The sequence below is a fragment of the Nansenia antarctica genome (genome assembly GCF_963989245.1).
Source record: "Nansenia antarctica genome assembly, chromosome: 6".
NCBI classification, from domain to species: domain Eukaryota; kingdom Metazoa; phylum Chordata; class Actinopteri; order Argentiniformes; family Microstomatidae; genus Nansenia; species Nansenia antarctica.
This window is the reverse complement of record NC_137676.1, coordinates 47,602,833-47,619,899: the sequence shown is the minus strand read 5'-3', so window position 1 is coordinate 47,619,899 and position 17,067 is coordinate 47,602,833. Positions and strand designations below refer to the sequence as shown.

At 44.0% G+C, this 17,067-nt stretch overlaps 1 protein-coding gene across 1 annotated transcript; it reads right to left on the bottom strand.

Moving 5' to 3' along the window:
- Positions 1–844: 844 nt before the first annotated feature.
- On the bottom strand, positions 845–14,664 carry LOC308160635 (ATP-dependent 6-phosphofructokinase, muscle type-like; the record flags this gene model as incomplete). The annotated part of the gene is made up of 22 exons (XM_080534579.1): positions 845–992; positions 1,108–1,213; positions 1,418–1,517; positions 1,627–1,738; positions 1,953–2,014; positions 2,186–2,350; positions 2,460–2,612; positions 2,750–2,837; positions 2,939–3,009; positions 3,211–3,357; positions 3,531–3,594; positions 3,733–3,797; positions 3,908–4,033; positions 4,261–4,353; positions 4,465–4,560; positions 4,819–4,927; positions 5,235–5,279; positions 5,436–5,601; positions 6,172–6,361; positions 11,850–11,927; positions 12,591–12,664; positions 14,598–14,664. 22 exons carry the CDS (start codon positions 14,662–14,664, stop codon positions 845–847), a joined length of 2,325 nt encoding a protein of 774 aa, XP_080390705.1.
- Positions 14,665–17,067: the final 2,403 nt, after the last annotated feature.

The following is a 17,067-nucleotide window of genomic DNA, read 5'->3' as shown; positions in this document are numbered from 1 at the left end:
AGTAGTTTGGCGTTATCCCATATTTACATTTCAGCAAAATACAATTAAAGATGATTCAGATCTAGTAAGTGATCCATAGATTTACAAAGCGTTCATAATGTATCATAATGTTAATGTTAATCATAATGTTTCATAATAGTCCCAGCTGTATACCTGTAAAGCCGAAAGAATCCAATCCCAATATAAACTATAAACAAGCTAAAGCTTTTTTTGCAATCATAACTGTATCTCAAACTCTTACCCATAATAATCAACTTTCAGGCTGTTAAAGTAGGAATGGATAATATTTTCTTCTAAAAGGTTTACTTAGTTAACTGTAGATGTTTGACACAATCCCATACCTGAAAGCTGCAGAGTAGGCTCATGTAGTACTGTAGGTGTAGTATATTGTGTTGTAATTGAGCAGCTGTCCTGAGTTTGTCTGTGTATCAGAGGAGGTCATGCTTTGAGATGTACCAGGGTGTGGCTGTTCCCCTTCACAGCTTTTGTGATATTCAAAGCTTCTCATTGCACACAAGGCTGCCAGAGCTACACTTCCCACATGTTTTGAAAAGATTCATGATACTGTATTAGATTAATAGCATCCTAATACAAAAGTATGAAATACCGTAATTACGAAATTATTCAGCAGAGATGAGAGACTAATACACCTTTAATTTGTTTATTGAGGTACTTAGGAGCCTGAGCAAATGTGGTTCACTGTCACTCAAAAACAACAAATGAGAATGAGAAAAGGCCAAAGAGAGAAAATAATTGCATACAGTATGATTATGAATCAGCGTATTAATTCCTAAAACAGGTACAGGTACATACATGCACAATCAATTGTGTAACAGAAAAATGATTACGTCTCTACAGGCTTCACCCCTGATTTATGGATCACATGCTCCATGTGAGCGCTCTCAGATGTGTCCAGGTTGATCTTGTACTTGGCCAGGATCTTCATGACAGGTCTCAGCTTCAGCCACCACTGTGTCTTGGGGATGCGATGCCTGGAAGAGACAGGGAAGGATGGGGAAAGAGTAAAAACCTAGGCCATTGATATGTTTGTAATTTCATGGATTCTATCTTCTATCTAACAAATATTGCAGGACTGTGAGATCTTACTCGAAGTCTGTATCTTCCTTAAGATCAATAAGAGGCTGGAACATCAGCGACCTCTTCTTCATGCCCAACACACAGGCAGAGTCTGGTGTGTTAGCGAAGATACGGCCTGAGGGACAGTCATGCCAGTCAGTAATAATCAGCAATAATTTATCATAACTAATAATACAGTGATGTGATAACTGCTACCACAGCAATGGAACAAAGCATAGAGTATAGTATATGATGCAATTTAACATTGTAGTAAAATTGCCATTGGCTAATGGGCAATGGGTAATTATTAGTTAGAATCATATGCCACAGCTGCTCATACCATGTCTGTAGCACTCCTTCAGTTTCTCAGTCAGCCACAGGACAGATTTGGCCCCCATCTTTGTGCCAAAGTTCCTGTCGAAAGGTGTTGGGGTCCCACCCTGGAGGGAGTCATGATTGCATTACTTATCTGAAGTGCACAGTAAGTTTTCTTTTTTTGAAGAAGAAGAAGAAGAAGAACTTATACTTCTAATTCAAACTGTAACAGACCTGCTGCATGTGTCCCAGGACGTTCTTGCGGCAGTCAAAGATGCCCTTACCCTCCTCTGAGTACAGGTTGAAGAGGAAGTCTGTGGTGTAGTTGGCATTGCTTCTCTCATTTCTGTCCAAAGGACACAATGGCAGAGAGGTTTGTCAAGCAAGAGGCATTCAAGATGAGATCTAAACATGTTGCAGTAGCGTGTAGTCTGTTCGACTCAACCAAATCTCTTGGTGAAGCAACTGTTCAAAAAATGAAATGAAATGTGAAGGATTTGTGTTTGATTTAAGATTACCGGTATTACGCTGGACTAAATTACATTTGAATGAAACCCCACCTGAGAATCAAGCCTCTCTTCACCGTAGTCTTCATCTTTTCTATAAGATGCACCACGTTCATCTGTAAACCAAAGGCCCATTGAGGTTACATGGAAACAGTACTTTTGTACAGTTCTGATTTGAGTATATACAGTAGTATCTCCAGGAGTATGAGAAATTGACTGTGTTGTACGTAGGCTGTGGATAAAGCTCTGTGTATCATAGAGGGCATGTACAGTAGCCATCAGCTCACCTCCAGGTCCTTAATATTGAATTTATCCTCAAAGATGTAGGCAGCATCTGCCCCTGCAGCCAGACCAGCCATGGTTGCCAGGTAGCCACAGTATCCGCCCATGGTCTCGATGATGAACACACGACGCTTGGTGCCTGCTGCAGACTGCTTGATCCTATCACAGGTCTATAGGGGAACATGGCATGAAAGAGGCACAGTGTTACAGTAGAGAATGTGAAGGTTACGGTATTGACTGTGGTGTTGGAGCTGGGGTTGGTGGTGCTATGGTACTGACTGAGGTGATGGTGTTGAGAGCAGTGTCAGCACCGACACTGAAGTCAGAACCGGGCACATTGTTGGAGACGGTGGCGGGGATGACCACCATGGGAATGCACAGCTCCTCATACTTTTCCCTGGCCTGCACCAGCTCCAGACCACCCACATACGCCTGTGTAGGGGAAAGGAAGAAGGGTAGGGGGAGGCAGGGTTAGGCTACTGACATCATATGAATTGTGCCTATTGTTATTGCCATGTGGTTAGAAGACATGAATCATAGTAGTGATGAGGTCTATTGTAATGTCTTACCTCGAAACCTCCAATGATCACCAGAGCATGGATATTGAACTTGGCAATATTCAGGCTGATGTCCTCAAGCATCTTAGTTGGCAGGGATCTTAAAACAAAAATAAGAACAATCCACAGCTTATTCATCATTATCATCATCATCATCATCATCATCATCATCATCATCATTCAGAGTGAGTGCTATCTCACCTCTTGGTACCCAACATGGAACCCCCCTTTCCTACCCAGCCTCCAACTGAAGTCCAGCCCATGGGCTCAATCTGAGGAGGACAACAAAGATAGGGGTGAGGTGTGAGGTTTCTAGATTTGCTTCATCTACAAAAAAAGTTATTAGTGGCACTATCTGACATTCAGTGGTATTCAAGTAGCATTGTTTTTGAGATATTATGTTGCATTTGTACACTATGAGAGTATTGGGCTAATAAAAGAGGTTTGAAGTGAGAAGAGTGGGCTGTACTCACCTGTCCCTGAGCAAGACCATCGAACCCATCATGGATAGCCAGCATGTTGTGCCCTTGGATGATACCTACCCTCACTGCGGAACGAACCGCAGCGTTCATGCCAGCGCAGGGGGCGCCAACATTCACGATGGCTACGTTGATGTTGCTCTGTAGGGGAGAGAGAGGACACTTGTTGGTCCACAGTGTCTTAGGTCTAATGTTGGCAGTGTTGTAATTTGACAGTTTGTTAATTTACTCATACTTCTGAGGACAAATCACTTTCTGCTTATGAGTGAGTACAGATAGAGAACATTAAATCATTTTTTGTTGCTTTTCCTCACCTTGGTGTCGGGGGGGTTGATGTGGGCCAGCATTTTATATGTATTCCAGTTATTCTCAAAGCTCCTGCACAGTGCCAACAAAAAAACAGTGCCATGTTAGAGGATGTGATAACCTTTCTTTAAGACCATGTGAGTGATTTCCTAACTGCTCACTGGTATAATGGCTATTAGTCAAGTACTTATCAAAGGATAATGTTCTTACTTTCCTCTGAGCTTGATAGCATCTTCAAATCTGCCCTCGGCCATGGCAACAGTGACATCCTTAGTCTAAAGAGGAGAGAGAGAGTGAGAGGTTTTTTATGAAAACATTTATTAGTAAGGATGCTCTGATGTATTTGAAGTGGGATGGCACACTTTAGGACGGAGAGCTAGCTCACCACTTGCACACACTCCATGAGAGGCAGCCTGATGGCCTGGTTCCCAGACAGGCTGACCACACAGGCTGGGGTTTCTGGAGTGGCCTCCAGCAGAGCCATCACAGCTTCCACACCCATCCTGCTGCCCTGAGGGAGACACACACGCAGGGAGACAGTAGAGACAAACACACTCTGACTGAGGAGGTAACAGCTCAACAGGATCAGAGACGGGGAGTCAATGTGTGTGTGTATGTATGTGTGAGTGTGTGTGTGTGTGTGTGTGTGTGTCTGTCTGTCTGTGTGTGTGAGTGTGTGTGTGAGTGTGTGTGTGTGTGTGTGTGTGTGTGTGTGTGTGTGTGTGTTTGTGTAAGTACCAGGATTCTGTCGAAGGCAGAGGGGGTGCCGCCTCTTTGTACATGTCCAAGGACAGTGGTGCGAGTGTCAAAGCCCAGCTTCTTGGTCACCATCTATAGACAGAAGGAGCAGACAAGGAGAGCTGTTAGCATCTGACTGTGATGCACTCGTAGTCAACAGTGAAGTCTATTAGCACTTGAACTCTGAGGTGAGGGAGAGCTTGCCTGCTTGATTTGTTCAGAGGTGATGGGCTTTCCATTCCTGTCCATAGCCCCCTCAGCGACGATAATCACATTCAAACGGGAGCCTCTAGACCTTTGCTATCAGAGCAGAAAGAACAAGAATGTCACTTTCATATTTAGATATCAAGAATGGAAATACTTATGATAATAGCTAGAAATGGGTGACTGAAATAAAATATGGTGGTGTAATGCTAAAAGATGGTGGTGTAACACCGTATTGCATTGAGTGTGAAGAATATTGCTGAAACATGTACACGAGTGTGTGTGTGTGTGTGTGTGTGTGTGTGTGTGTGTGTGTGTGTGTGTGTGTGTGTGTGTGTGTGGATAGAGACATACATCCAGCAGTCTCCTGCACAAGTGGTCCTCCCAGCCCTCGTCTGGGGGCATTTCTGGAATGAACACCCAGTCAGCACCGCACGATAGAGCAGTCACCAGGGCCAGGTAGCTGCAGGGGACAAACACACACAGTCACACACAGATATATATAGTGACTACATTCTAGAACACTGAAAAAGGTCACAGGACAGAGGTCAAACTACATGCAACATACTGTACAGTACAGTCTCACGTAACAGTGCCACGTGCCATGTTCACAGTGTCACAATACACAGTATAAATGTAGCAACTATACACACACACACACACACACACACAAATGCGTAACAGTGCCGCATGTTCCAGTTCACAGTATAAATGTAGCAACTAGACACACACACACACACACACACACACACACACACACACACACTGACCCGCAGTGTCTGCCCATCACTTCCAGAATAAAGGTCCTTTGGTGGCTGTGGGTAAAAAGCTTTTGCTATAAATCATGTACAGCATATCTTTGAACAGTGTTCCAGTTGAACAGTGAGTCAAACAACTGGTGAAACATAAAGAGTCAATAACTTTTCAAGGAGTATGAGTCTTCAGTAGTGTGTATGACAGCGGTGACTCACCTCTGTGCGGTTGTGGTGATGGCGTCCACCACCTCCATGATGCGGTGCAGGGCTGAGTCGGTGCCAATGGTCATGTCAGTGCCACAGAAGTCATTATCGATGGAGCCTACCATGCCCACGATGTTCAGGTGTGAGGAGGCCTTGGCCTCACCATCAGTAATCTTACCTGGAGAAGAATCATGGTGAGGAGTCCTTTACATACAGGTGCAACTAAAAAAATATGAATATCGTGCAAAAGTTCATTTATTTCAGTAATTCAACTTAAAGGGTTAAACTTAGATATTATATAGACTCATTACATGCAGAGCGAGATATTTAAAGCCTTTATTTGTTATAAATTTGATGATTATGGCTTACAGCTTATGAAAACCCCAAATTAAATATCTCAGACATTTTTAATATTACATGAAATCAATAAGAAAAGGATTTTAAATACAGAAATGTCAGCCCTCTGAAAAGTATAATCATACATATGTACAATGCAATGAGTCTAAATAATATTTAAGTTTAACCCTTTAAGTTGAATTACTGAAATCAATGAACTTTTGCACGATATTCTAATTTTTTGAGTTGCACCTGTACAGTCAGTCATAATAAACATTTTAACCAATGTACTCTAGAGAGTAGCCACTTTGGGTCCATTCAAATGCCAAATATGCAGAACAAGGTAAGCCAGCGATCAATGACAGAGATTTCATAGACGTGTGAAACCAAAGTTCTTTTCATCTGTGCTCACCGGCTTTGACCAAGTCGACCAGAAGCTCTCTCCACTCAGACCTGAACTGGTTGGCACCAGTCAAGCTGCCATCACCCCCGATCACACACAGGTTGGTGATGCCCAGCTTCACCAGGTTATTAGCGGATTTCATGCGGCCCTCCCTGGTTTGGAAGTCCTTGCAACGGGCGCTGCCAATAACTGTGCCACCCTGGAATACAGAGAAGGGGCATGGTAAGATCACTCACTCACACACTCATTCCTCGACTTCAAACAGTTTGAGAAAAAAAAACATTTAAATTGGAAAGTGAACATAGTGTTTCTCAGATAACTGAATACATGTACCGTATGTCAATAGTCGCTTTTCCACTACGACCCGGGTCGGCCCTGTTCTTTGGCGCTTTTCCATTGACCGGCCCGGGTCGGCACGGCACGGCACGGTAAAATAGTTCTTGTTCGGGATGGGTAGCGAAAGGTACCTTTTTGCCAGGCTGCGTGTGGCGTGTGACGCTGCACACCGTTGATTGGTCAATGGAAATCGTCATCCCATGTTCATAGATTTGAAATGAATGATGAATGAATGAATGAATGGTCTTTATTGTCATTGCTACAGTACAGGTACCAAACAGCGAAATTTAGGAGGGGTGGCTCCCCTGGTGTTAGGAAAGAAAAAAAAAACTTTTTAAAAAATCACAAGAAGGGAAGGAGCTGGTTTACATAAATAAAGGCTATGTACACAATCCACTATACTATACTGTACAGATAGACGACTAGGGTTGTCATATTGCACAATAGTGTTATTGCACATTTATTTAAAGTGTCGCAGTTTGCAGGCTTGAAAAGTACATATTTGTGCCTCAGCACTACACCTGATTTTTTCAGTCCAGCAGCTGCCATCAATCCGTCCAGACTGTCCAGCACCCAGAACCTAGGTCTTTGCTGTGTTCAGGGCCTGGACGGCCCTGTGGTAGAAGCTGTTCTTCAGTCTGTTTGTCCTTGCGGCCAAGGTCCTGAACCGCCTTTTCGAGGGCAGCCGGGTACAGTGTTCGTACCCGGGGTGGGTTGGGTCCCTGGAGATCTTGGAGGCCTTCCTGAGACAGCGTGTGTTGTACAGCTCTTCTAGAGAGGGGAGGGGGGCGCCGGTGATCTTCTGTGCTGTTCTCACGACTCTCTGTAGCGCATTTCTCTCCGCGGTAGTGCAGCTGGAGAACCAGTTGCAGATGCCGTAGGTGAGGATGCTCTCCACTGCGCCGCGGTAGAAGGTCACCAGTATCTCCTGCTTGCTGTGTTCCTTCCTGAGGACTCTCAGGATGTATAGCCGCTGTTGTGCCTTCTTGATGGTGTCTTTTGTGTTGTCCTTCCAGGTCAGGTCATCCCGCATGTGCATCCCCAGGAATCGGAGGGTTGAGACTCTCTCCACGCTCTCTCCGTCGATGAGCAGGGGCTGGATCTCGGACTTTTTCCTCCTGAAGTCTACGATGATTTCCTGGGTCTTTGACTTGTTCAGCAGCAGGTTGTTAACCTTGCACAGCTTGCTCAGTTGCTCTACCTCATCCCTGTACGCCGCCTCGTCCCCCCCCGAGATGCATCCCACCACGGTGGTGTCGTCTGCAAACTTTACGATGGAGTTGCTGGGGTGGACGGGGGTGAAGTCGTAGGTGTAGAGGTTGTAGAGGATGGGGTTTAGCACGCAGCCCTGGGGGGACCCAGTGCTGAGTCTGAGGGCTGTGGAGGTGTGGGGGCCCACCCGCACCCTCTGGGGGCGGTCGGTCAGGAAGTCCTTGATCCATGCACATATAGAGTGTGGTAGACCCAGGTCTAGTAGTTTGGTCACTAGCCTGTCTGGAAGGATGGTGTTGAAGGCGGAGCTGAAGTCCACAAAGAGCAGTCTCGCGTAGCTGTTTCCCCTCTCCAGGTGGGATAGAGTGGCGTGGAGAGTCGTCGCGATGGCATCCTCTGTGGACCTGTGGGCTCTGTAGGCGAACTGGTATGGATCCAGGTTGGGCGGGAGGCGTGTGAGTATGTGGGCCCGGACTAGTTTCTCGAAGCACTTCATGATGATTGGTGTGAGTGCCACCGGGCGGTAGTCGTTTAGGCAGCTCACCGTGCTTTTCTTCGGGACTGGGATGATAGTTGAGGTTTTCAGGCAGGGTGGGATGGTGGCCTGGGACAGGGACTGGTTGAAGATGTTGGTGAAAACCCCGGCCAGCTGGTCGGCGCAGTCCCTCAGCACCCGTCCCAGGACGCCATCCGGCCCCGAGGCTTTCCTGGGGTCCACTGCCTTCAGCACGCGTCTCACTTCATGCTCTGTGAGGGTGAGGCTGCTGAGAGCTGGAGAGAGTGGTGTTTGTGTTGTGGTTACCTCCGTTCGCCCCTCGTCGAACCGGGCGTAGAAGGTGTTCAGCTTTCCCGCCAGCAGGGGGTCGTCCTCTGCGGCTGTGAGCCTGTTGGCTCTGAAGTTTGTCATGTGCTGAACCCCCTGCCACATCCGCCTGGAGTCGTTGCTCAGGAAGCATTCCTCAATCTTCTCTCTGTGGTCTGCCTTGGCCGCTTTGATTCCGCGCTTTAGGTTAGCCCTGGTGGTGCTGTACAGCGGTGTGCTCTTCCCTGCGAAGAACGCGTTGTCCCTCTCGTTGATCAGTTTTTGGACCTTCCCAGTCATCCAAGGCTTCGTGTTGGGGTAGACCCGGACCCGTTTGTCCACGGTGACTGAGTTGGTGCAGTTCACTATGTGGTTCAGAACCGACGACGTGTACTGTTCCAGGTCCTCATGCTCATATTCCTGCCATGGGGTGTCATTTAGGCAGATCTGCAGTGGAGCGGACCCTTCTGGCCAGGTTCTGACAGTCTTAGTGGTGATGGGAGCACTTTTCCCCATGGTAGTGTATGCTGGGATCAGGAGGATTGACACATGGTCAGACATGCCTAGATGAGCTAGCGGACTAGCCTTGTAAGCACGTGTATACCTTGTCCAGTGTTTTTTCTCCTCTTGTTGCACATTTCACATGCTGATAGAACTTGGGTAGTACTGCCTTCAGGTCGACATGATTGAAATCTCCTGCTATAATGTGAATTGCCTGTGGATCTGTGCTTTGTTGACCACTGATGACGTCATATAGCCGCGCCAATGCTAGGCTACCATCCGCGCTAGGCGCAATATAAACAGATGTTATGTACACCGCGTTGAATTCCCTCGGGAGGTATGTGGGTCGGCATTTAACAGTCAAGTATTCCAGGTCTGGGGAACAGTGGCTACTTACAGTTTTCGTGTTTAAGCACCAGCTATCCTTCGTCGATATTATCAGGCCGCCTCCGCGGGACTTACCGCTGAGCTGCGTGCGGTCAGCGCGATGTAGAGTGCGGCCCTCCAAGCTAATCGCGGAGTCCACGATAGTTTCATTTAGCCAGGTTTCAGTGAGAATAATCACACAGCTATCTCCCACGATGTTATTTTTGGCAACTTGTAGTCTCAGTTCATCCATCTTATTCGTCAGGGACCTGACGTTGGATAGGAAAATACTCGGCAAAGCAGGTTTGTCTGGGCTTCTCCTCATCCTCGCTAGCAGGCCTCCCCTTGCTCCTCGGCGTTGTTTACGGTCTCGCCTCCGCCGCTTACGCCTTAGTGATAGCGTAGTACTGTTCACCCGGCGACCGCGCGAGGTCGAATGGGATCCCCTGTTGTTCCAAGAATTTCGCCGTTACAGTCCCCTCGTTTTTCGCACCAACTTCTAGTAAGTCTAGTCTGCTGTAGGTACTATTTACACAACCGTTCCCTATAACCGCCATCTTTAAATACCACAACAGATTTCGCTCTCGGAAAATTTCACTTACTGTTTCTGTAATAACTTATTAATAAAGATTTGAAAAAATATGATAACCATCGTATTATCTTAGTTTAATGTAATTTCAATGCATCATAGAACTTTTATTTACAACAAGCATAACAAAAAAATCGCTATTATGGCGATGTCCTGTGCCTATGCTGTTCCTCAGTCCAGCGGCAGTCAAATGCCGGTAGATTCGCGTCTTGCTCCCTTTAACACATGTCGGCGTTTCCCTGGTTGCGAGATCTAAACTATTAGAACTGAAAGCGGCAGGTAACAGGCACGTAACATCCATATGCTGTATATATAAATAAATATATTTGACTACCAGCAAGACACCGGAGCACTCGTATCTATAACAAACGCGGAGATTGTATGAGTCAGTCAGCCTTTCCGTAGAAATACATCGCTCCATTATATATCTAACGTTACATGTTTTAAGGCTGATCTGTGCATGATAGTGCTGCATTATGTTGATCTATTTATATCGATCTATTCTTGCCAATTCCTTATTACCAGTGGAAAGGGGGATGGCTAAAACATGGAACAACATGGAATAGATAGGACTTTCCGTTCAATGGAGGAAGCATGATACTCGCGAGTTCATCTCGCTTTTCCCCCGTTGATGTATTAAACAATCTAATCAGAGCAGTTGTTATTATGTCATATTATTGATGGATGTGCCATTTTTGATGGAGAGCAGTGAGCGGATGACTGGATGTGAGCATGTATTTGACTAATGCCGATAGATTCGCGTCTTGCTCCGAAACCGGAGCTGTCGGCGCAGACAGGATTCTACAGCGTTTCTTCAAACTATCGTAATTCATGAACTATATGCCCAATCTAAAAAATTCAAACAGTTTCTGAAAGCAGAGAAGTTGCACTTTTTGAACAGTTGAACTTTTTTAGGCTTATTACGGTAGTTCACTAACAAAAAAAAGCACAGTCCTCAACGTGTCAGGAGAAATAAAAATAGAATCGGGGCTTTAACACATGTCGGCATTTCCCTGGTTGCGAGATCTAAACTACTAGAACTGAAAGCGGCAAGTAACAGGCACTTAACGTTACATGTTGTAAGGCTGATCTGTGCATGATAGTGCTGCATTTTAACATAATTCTTATCGCATTTCCCCCCGCTGATCTGTATAGATGACACGTAACTCCTCCTACAGTCCCGGGTCGTTCCTGTATAGTGGAAAACGTCTCGTACCCAGAACTGTTCAAAAGCGTGCCGAGGCGAGCCGTGCCGTGCCGGTCAATGGAATAGCGCCAAAAGTCAGGGTGTCAGTAGTGAGGGGGAAAGTTGTTAATGACACCCTGGCATCCTCTCTCTCTTCCATGGCACCTGGCCAGCTCCCTGCTCATCTTAAACACCTCCTGAAGGTCATCTTGTATTACCCTGTCCCGTGCCCTAGGATTTTAGGCTACATCTATGATAGCAGATCAGTACCCCTGGCAGCCTGTCATAAACTCTGCATATTTATGCTCCCCCCGCCAACTCTCCAGCTCCTGCTTTCAGTTACATGTTCAACTGCTAAAAATAGGATTCAGTGCACAATATCAACTTCTAATATGAATAAATCTTCTGAAAACATTACTCTTTGTGGTTGCTACTTCTATTGCTTCCGAAGTAATTTGATTATATAGAAATTGATACAAACAATACAGCAAAGGATTTACAATGTATTCTTTATACTGAAGTTTGGGTCCAATCCTTCATCCAATGCCTCAGGTTAAAGAGGTCATAGACATTAAGTGCAGCTCAGTGGTCGCATCATTGTGTACATAGGCTCTCTCTAGGATGGCTGGATGCTTTAGTTTAGACTTATAGTGAACATGTGTCTGTGTTTGTTGAAGTGAAGTTGGTGAACTCACCAACTGCAGCATCATGGACACACTCTCCCATGTAGCGGGGCGAATGTTGTCTCCTCCATCCACCAGACCCTGATAGCCCTGCAGACAGCATCACAAACAACACTCTTTTTCATGTACTTCCACTCAGACAGGAAAAACACTTTCATTTAGAGATAGGAAAGGTTGCTTGCTAGTGCAGTGACATAATATCGTCTATATGGTTTGATGTAGCATTAATATCCTTTAGGGATTGAACCTAGGGTTTGAAACACACACACACACACACACACACACACACACACACACACACACACACACACACACACACACACACAATAAAACAAGTGTTATTCAACTCCTGTGCAACATTCTTCTGAATGTATATTTTGAGTGTATAATTTATTTTACCTTAAATCTATATAATTCGATAATTGTATCTCCTTTTTAAGAGATTTTTCTTTGCCTCTTATATTTTGATATTATATATATATATACAGTATGTCTTCTAATATGCACCCTAAAGCCTCCCCAACAGAAGTATCTCACACGATTGTACTTGTATAACCGGAGTGATAAATAAACATCTTGTATCTTGTATCTTGCAGGCATAATCCTGCTTTATTCAGGAGTCTAATGGGAAATGTGAGTTTTTCACTCTTTTGGTCTCTATGAGGGCAATAAGAAATGATAGACCACACATGACCCAGTGAATTAGGTTGAACCACTGGATCGTGATGTCGTTCTCGTAGTGTATCATTCTACCTCATAAACGAAGAAGACTTTGGCTCCGGTATAGAGACCCACTCTGACGGTGGCCCTCACAGCTGCATTCATGCCTAAGACACAAACATGGGTTTACAGTACATGACTATGTTCAGATTCAGATTCAGATAACATTTATTGCCCTTTATGTTGAAACACATAGGAAATTGTTGTGGCATTGGTGTGTGCGTGCTAGTTCTTTTTTCACAGATATACAATAAGAGACAAGTGCAAACAGGACAGAACAGTGAATAACGAATAACAAGACAAATCAGTGCAATGGAATAAGAACAATATAGTGCAACAGCTGGCAAGTGCAAATGTCAGGGGTTCAGTCCAGTGAGGGGGGGGGGGGGGAGAGACAGGTGGACACCTGAGTAATTTAATATGAGTTTAAATTACAATAAACTGAGTTTAAATATACACTACAATAATAGTTCATCATCAAAGCCTAGCTGTACAGGATCATAGCTAGGCTAACACATAATCACAGTTTCATAAATTAAATGCTTATGTCACAGGTTGGACTCGAATGGTTTTTGTGTTTGTGTGATGTGATTTAATTTGCTGTGTCCTCCAGGCTAATAGAGCTCCTAGGTGCTATAACCTAGGTGGCGTTGTCGAGCAACTCTCCCGCCTGACACTTACATTAATACAATATTAGATAAACACTAGAATGTCAGCGTCTAGAATGTCATCATCACTCACATTGAGTGACAGGACTTTTACAACCCTTGATAATCTGTGTGACAATCATTCTAGAACAGTTTTCAGAGAGAATAGCATGGGAGTCATGGTGAACCTAATTGTGTACTGTACTGTAAGCTCTCCTCAATGTTCAGCACAGTGTAGGTCTAAAGGCCAAAGTGTGTGTGTGTGTGTGTGTGTGTGTGTATGTGTGTGTGTGTGTGTGTGTGTGTGTGTGTGTGTGTGTGTGAGGGGAGGCTCTAGTTTCAACAGAGAGCAGCTGTGGAAGGGGGCAGTCATCTCCTCGATACCATGTCATTCCAGAAAAAGGTCACCACACTCTAAAATTAGCCCCAAATAACAGAAAGAGGGGGACAGGATGGGACAAGAAGGACATAATGGCTCAGAGCAAAAGACTAGGGGTACGTTTGGAATGATCTTGTGATGACACAACCCAGCTACATAAACGTTATAAAAGTTATAACATAGAACATATACAACGTGGTTAGAGCCATTTATCAACAACTAGCCCTACCGAAATGACCAGTTAAACACAAGCAAATACACATAGATTATAGGCTACTACATTGTCTTTTTCCAGTCAATTATAGAGGTTCAAGTTCAAATTAATTTTATTTCATTAACATCGCAAAGGTTTTTACTTCTGAATTGTGTGATGGGCTTTTTCTATACAAAAATAAAAACAATAGGCCTATGAGTTTGCATTCTAGAGCTTTCTCATGTAGGGGGTAGCAGATCCAGTTTTTGTTCTGACAAGCCTTAGTTTGTGTGAGTGTATGGTAGAAGGTGTTTATTTTCAGTCTAAACGGGTGTTGGGCACTTTTTCTTGATCACTAGACTGTCAGGGATGTGAGAAGTGAACAACTTTGCAAAGAAAGAAAAAATGCAGTCTATTACACACCTCAGTACTATTATATCCAGCAGAAACCAGAGTCTGAAAGGGTCATTATCTGTTGGTCTAACTTGTATCAGAGTCCAATGGCTCTAATGGGACAATTACAGTATCACACCTTACTCATCACAGCCTCACTACTCAGTGAGTTAAAAGCCAAACACATCTATCAACCCCTGACACTTGGCCCCCTGTGATAGCAGGAGCAGACATTTACCATCTGGGAGAACTGGCCTCACTTTCATTTGGTTTACTTGGGACTCCCACCAGACACGACATCCACCCCTCAGGGTGTTGAGTCCTTCTTCAAAGTGTGCCAATTAATATTTCACTTTACAGTCAACTAAACTAATAAAAGCACTGATATGACCCCTCTGATGACTCCAGCAGCCCAATCCTCTACTTACCTTGGGCATCACCTCCTGACGTCAGCACGGCAATGGACCGTCCAACCCCCATCGTTGTTGGGTCCATGTCTGGGTGGTACGCCTTGCACTGGCACAAAGGAATGAAAAGAAACGGGGAAGGAATAGAGTGCTGCTACTCTTCCTTCACTCTCTCTGCTCCTCAGAGGAGAATCTGGTAAGGGCACTGGTTTTATAGGACACTGTTAACAACACCCCCCCACCCCCAACTCCACACATGACTCTGAACTAAATATACAACAGCCTGCGTACTGTGCGTAGCCACCTACAGTGCACACTGACAGATCATATCACACAAACAATATTCATTAAAGAAATTGGATGTGTTATTTAAAATGTGAAACCATCAAAAGTACTAATAGAAACAATTAAATGAAAACATTGATTATGTATTATCATATATTCATGAGTCAGGATAAACATTTTTTAAAAGGCACAGATTCACAAGAGATTAGCACGCCCGCATGAATAATATAGCAATCAAAAGACTGTGAGAACAGGCATGGAGAAACAGAACTGTACACCTTTAAGAACTGTGTTCCTTTAAAGGGGAAATCTGGGATTCAAACAATAACAAAGCCACCGCCCCTGAGGGATGGGGCTGGAGAAATGTTACCACTCAAATTCATAGATGGAGCTATGGATGCAAGGACCAACCAACCAGGAGATTAAATGTTTTTCAAGCTATAACACGTCTGCTTACAATTACAGTGTTTATAAACAATGAAGTAAAACAAGCATATATTTGGGGTTCTGACAGTTGAACTAATCTCATGAGGCATTTATAAGTTATATTCTTCAAGAATCAATAGCTATGTATCATTAATTTAACTCCAAAATTGGATGTACCAATCCTAGATTGCCCTTTGAAGAGCCTTCACCAGTGTGCTTTTCATATACGGGGAACACAGCTGAAGTGCCGCTACACCGCCACTTATACAGGATATAGTGTCATGTGGCAATATGATGCTCAAGTGTTTCTTGTTACATATACTGTACACTTGCCTCGAGAAAAGGTTTGGCACTCTAATTTATGGAATTAAGCTGAGCTACATTTTAAGGAATGCAAGATATTATTTGTCAGTCACTCAGATCATCTGCTCCAGATGATGCTGTGGGGCAGAACAGTCCAGATGGAGACAAGGAGTCATCAGGAGGTAGCCAATGGTGTGGTGTGTGAGCAAGCTATGGCTGTGGTCTTTAGAGTTAGGTGCAGGGCATTCATCTCTGGTGCTCCGCAAGCATGCTTTGACAAACAACTTGCTTTGACAAACAAGCATGCTTTTGACATTTAAAAAAAATAAATAATACATTACGGCTGGGTTGCACCAACCTCGTTTAAATTAATCCTGGTTAAGGCTTAATCCAGGTTTAGTAAATCCAGGGTTGAACTGGGTTTAAATGTAATCAGAGACATGTTGCACATCATAATTTTAATCCTGGATTAGTTCAAGCTAATTTAAACTAGGATTAAACCAGGATTAATTAATTTTCTGTGTCCGCCATCTTGGATTCAGACGAAATGTAAAAATAATTCATGATGTAGGCTAGATAAATATGGCTCTAGATAAATTATTATAATTATTAAATAGCATTAAGGTTTTAAAAGTTCAGTTGCTACCGCAGTTTATGAATCTATCCAGCTCTGAGAGATAAAATCTAACACAGATCATGAGAGAAAGTAATATACATTTATTATGAACACTGTACATTAAGGGCAATTACAACAAACATCTACAATATAATTCCAACTATATAAACACCAATACTGACTCACTTTTACAAAAAAAGAATAATAAAAAAATAAAATAATCACTAAACAAATTCAGAAAAAATAAATAAACAAGGAAAACTTCCACAGTGCAAAAGTCACCGCTCCCGGAGAGGAGAGGGGCAGGTAGGACCAGAGGTGGTGGGGTAGTTGACGATCGGCACAAAACTCTGTAGGAAGAGGAAACAAGATAACAGCATCAATGCCCCAAGCTATACATGCTCTTTCAGTCATGATCTATTCTAGAGCAGTGTTTTTCAACCACTGTGCCGCGGCACACTAGTGTGCCGTGAGAGATCATCACATGTGCCGTGGGAAATGATCAAATTCCACTTAATTGGTCCAGAAAAATGAAGGCGCAAAAAAATAAAATAAAAATCATTTCATACAGCTCTCGTATGGTTGCGCATAGGTGGTAGGCCTGTAGGTGGCGGTAGCGCGATTAATAGCTTAATCTGACGTTGTTGATTTTTAAGTGACAATGCTAACAACAAAGATGGATAAATATTTGAAGAAAGATCCTGCTGCACCGACTCCATTGTGGTTTGTGGTGGACAGCTATTAAACAGTGCCATGGTCCCTAGCAAGCTTAAACACAATCTGCAAACAAAACACCCGTCACTCCAAAACAAGGACACAGAATACAGAAACAGGCAACTTTCGAATGCACGTTCTCACAGC